This window comes from Arachis ipaensis, chromosome B1 (assembly GCF_059453495.1).
Source record: "Arachis ipaensis isolate K30076 ecotype BB chromosome B1, ASM5945349v1, whole genome shotgun sequence".
Classification (NCBI taxonomy): Eukaryota; Viridiplantae; Streptophyta; class Magnoliopsida; order Fabales; family Fabaceae; genus Arachis; species Arachis ipaensis.
Genome location: NC_142436.1, coordinates 129666611 through 129670878, shown reverse-complemented (window position 1 = coordinate 129670878; position 4268 = coordinate 129666611). Strand labels below are relative to the sequence as shown.

General features: G+C 39.3%; 1 protein-coding gene across 1 annotated transcript; it reads right to left on the bottom strand.

Moving 5' to 3' along the window:
• Window positions 1-1764: 1764 nt before the first annotated feature.
• LOC148578358 (uncharacterized) lies at window positions 1765-2818 on the bottom strand. Its single transcript, XM_088503022.1, has 4 exons — window positions 2744-2818; window positions 2134-2660; window positions 1910-2062; window positions 1765-1801 (listed from the first exon to the last, which is right to left on the bottom strand). Exons 1-4 carry the CDS (start codon window positions 2816-2818, stop codon window positions 1765-1767), a joined length of 792 nt encoding a protein of 263 aa, XP_088359148.1.
• Between the last annotated feature and the right edge of the window lie 1450 nt (window positions 2819-4268).

Genomic DNA, 4268 nt, shown 5'->3' with positions numbered 1-4268 from the left:
GGCCACACTTACGACATTGGGTTAACAGAGCTTCGAGTCTCAACCTGGAGCACATGGTGGCTAGCCGTTGCTACTACCCAGGGAAACCCTCATCTCCAATAGTGGAAGTGCAACATCACAACTTATCAATATCTCAGCATAAATGCTTTCATTCTCAATCATGGATCAACATCCATCTCAGCCATTCGGCTCACGGTTCAATCCAGAACCAGCCAATATTCATATCATTCAAGGCCATTCCGGCTCACGGTTCAATCCAGAACCAATCAATATGTATAATCATACACAGCCATTCCGGCTCACAACAAAACAACACTTCCACATTCAAAATCATCAAATTCATGAAACCGGCATTTAAGCCATAAATCATTTTCTCAATTCATTTCACTTCGAAATCAAGTTTCAACTCTTTTCAGCCTTTGCTTTAAAGATCTCATTTCTCAAATCATTTCGGCTCATAAGCCACTTTTTCTCAAGGTAAATTCCCCTTTTAAAAACAATGCCACTCTCGGCATCCTCTTTCCAAAACTTCCATAATCATGGCAAGTTAAAAGCCTCTTTGAGATATTCAAAATCACCCATCCAACAATGGGATTTTATAACAAAAGTTTCTCGGCAGAGTCCAAAGTCTTTAGGGAAGGTCAACCTATATCAATTCCTTAAAATTCATTGAAACTATTAAAATCATGGATTCTCGGTTCAAGCAAATAAAACTGAATTTATTATGAAACCGACCATACAAAATCACAAGTTCCAACCCGGTCCTAAAATAAACTCATTTGAAACGGAACCGGTCCATTTGAATCAATTCACCTTCAAGTTTCTTTTTGGAATCCATTTTTCTAACTCTTCCAAAATGCCTCAAACTTAATTACTCAATCAAAAGTCTAGATTCCTTTGAAATCACTAAAAGACCCTTTTTATATTGTAATCAATATTAGAGCATCTTTCTTTCCTTCAGTGATTCAAATGGTGAAAATAGTTCATTTCTAAATGGGCCGAACTCAACGCATAAAGTTCATTAAATAAATTAAGCTTGAAAACATAATTATTCTCTTGATAAATCACATAATACAATTTCTCAGATCCAGCCCTTTTTAAATAACTTTTCAAACACGACTAGGATTTTGCAGAAATTTCGGCAGCACCTCCCCTAAAACTTGGACTTTTGCCACCCGGTTCGGGTCCCAACTAAACCGTTTCTCATTCCTTTTCAACAGCTCAAAACCAGAAACCAATTCAAAGCAAGCTAAATTCCAACAGTCGCCTCAGTGGCATATCTCGAGAAAACCATTTCAAAGTCAACTCAATATCAACCGATTTAACTCATTTCCAAAGCTTTAAAGAATCAGTTCAGAAATAAATAATTTATCAAAACCAAATCAATTAAAGTAACACAGGCTGAATTTCAAGGGTATTCTATCTTTCGCATCATCAAAATAATCAATTCAATTCAAATCAATCCTCAACAGATTAAACTCAGATTTCAAATATTTAAAGAATCAGCTTCAAAACATTACATTTCACAAAGCCGCACAACAACTCAGCCAAACCAACATTCATAAACATTCGAGTCAATCAAATAATACATAAGGCCGATACAATCACTAAATACACCATATCTCACATCAGTATCCATATGTAATAATTCCAATAATAAACTATAGTTTTCGGAAAGCGCCCCTACCTCAAAACGCAAATCCATAACCCAAATGCCTTACAGGGTCCTTTCCGCCTCAACCCAGACTGACGGCAACCAAAACCTCAGCTCCCAGCCACTTTCACAATAACCATCGCAACACTATTCGCAACATATAATAATCAGGACTCGACCCCACGTTACTAAAATTCACATTCATTAACCAAACACAACGAAATACTAACACGAGGCTTTCCGAAACATACTTACTGAAATGACAAAGGCAGCTGCGAACATCGAGCACGGAAGGCAAGCATGGATACATGACCCGATACTGAGGACTCAACGGCTATTTTCGGCGGCGGAGGCAAGGTGCGGCGACACCCAGCGGCTCTTCCTCCCTCCACGCGACTCAGATGACCACTGCAGCAACAAGCCGTGACTATGGTATTCTTGAAATTCAAAGGAAACAGAATCCATTAACAAGACCTTACCGGCAGTGTATTCCGGTGACGGTAAATGGCATTTTCCGGCGGCCAGGCACGGCGGCACTACTGATTTCTTCTCCAGGAATGGCTGTGACAGAACCAGAAACAGGGGAAAAGCTCACCGAATCAGTAATGGTTCTAATGGCGGCTTTTTCCGACGGAGGAAGCGTTAGCTTCGCGCAGCACGGCGGTTCCAACGGAGGCGGCGCCGGCGACGCAAGCACGGCCGGGTGCGGTGGCTGGACTCCCAGCTCAGCCCCAGATCTCTCGCATCTGCTCTGCTCCCGAGCTCTCCCTCTCTGCTCTACCGTAAATGACGGCGACTGTCTCGGTGGCAAAGGTGATGGCGGCACGGTGAGGACGACGGCGTTACCACACGGCGGCGCAACGGGTCGTGCTCCTCGCGTCACTGGCCCGTGCTCTCCTCCCTCAATGTCGCGCAGTTTCTCTCCTCTGGGCTCCCTCGACAGCGATGACTCCTCGGCGATGGCGCGGCTAGGAGTGATGGTGTGACGAACAGAGGCAGCGGCGAGCTAGTCGGCGGCGCGAGCGGCGACGAGGTGCGGGTCACAGCGCAGCCCTTCCCTCTCTGCCCGATCTCCCTTCTCAAGCTCACTCTCCCCGGTGTAACACGGCGGCAGTGACGCCCGCCGGCGCCGTCCTTCCCTTCTCTTCGTTCGGCAGTCCGCATCCCAGCTTCCCCCTCTCTCCATTTCTGTTTTCCTTCTTCTATGGAAAAGAAAAGGAAACCGTGTGTGCTGTCCGTGGGTGAAAGGGAAAACAGGGTAAGGGTTTGGCTGCTGGGATGAAGGGTTTAGGGTTTCATTTTTTTTTTTAAAAACTAGGGTTAGGGGTATTTTAGTAATTTCAAATAAAAATAGGGATATTATAATAATTGGAAATAAATTCTAATCCATTAATAATAATGTATAAAAATACTATTTGCTCATCAATTTCATAAATTATTTTCAATAAAATGTCCAAATCAAATAATTAGGAGTAATATAATTAAATCCCTTATTTTCCAAGGTAGCAGTATTAATATTGAAAATATTACTTATTTAATTCAAATCATATAGAAATCCTTATTATTTCACAACTACCAACTTTATACTCTGAATATAGAAAATAATCCAATAATTATAAAATTGGATAATAATTACCTTAATTATCTTTAATAAAATAATTTCTGAAATTAAGGCTATAAATAACCATATGATTTGAGACTTGATCATAATAAGACTTTTCAAAGGTTCTGGGTCTTACATAACACACAGATCACGGCATCGAATGGAATAAGGGAGAAATAAAATACATAATTAAAAGTCTCTAGGAAGCAAGTTTTCAACCATAAAACATCTTTAGGAAGGAAATATAAATGCATGCTTATTTAATGAATAAGTGGGTAAAGATCATGATAAAACCACACAATTAAACACAATATAAACCATGAAATAGTGGTTTATCACATTCCTTGGGATTCCTTTATGGACGAATTCTATAAGAAGTATTTTCCGAGAGTAGCACGTGATGCTAAGGAGATGGAGCTTATGCAGCTAAAGCAAGGGGATATGACTATTGCTGAGTATGACCGTAAGTTCGATGACTTGTGCCATTTCTCCAAGATTTGTCAAGGGAACCCAGCAGGCTTTGAGGAATGGAAGTGTCTGAAGTTTGAAGGAGGACTCCGAGAAGAATTGATGAATTCTGTTGTTCCGCTAGAGATACGAAATTTTGCTGAACTGGTGAATAAAAATAAACTAGTGGAAGAATGTTCGAAGAAGGTGGCGATAGCTCGAGCAAATCGTAAGGAGGCCTCAGGAAGAGACTTTAGTCAAAATTGAATACCAATATGGCCATGAACCAAATTGGTTCATTGCACCATTTTTTCTTATTTTAATTTTATATATTTAAAGTTTTTAATATTCTTTAAACTTATTAACTTTTCTTCTATTTTCTTATACGTTTTCTAAAGAATTTAATTTGTCAAAAAATTTGATACAAATAATGGTATAAAATTCTTTACACAACACAATAAAATTAAACACGTTTAAATATAAATTTTTTTATTATAATTTAATCTTAATAAATTATAAAATCTAAATATATTATTTAATATAAGAATGATATGATTAATTAAA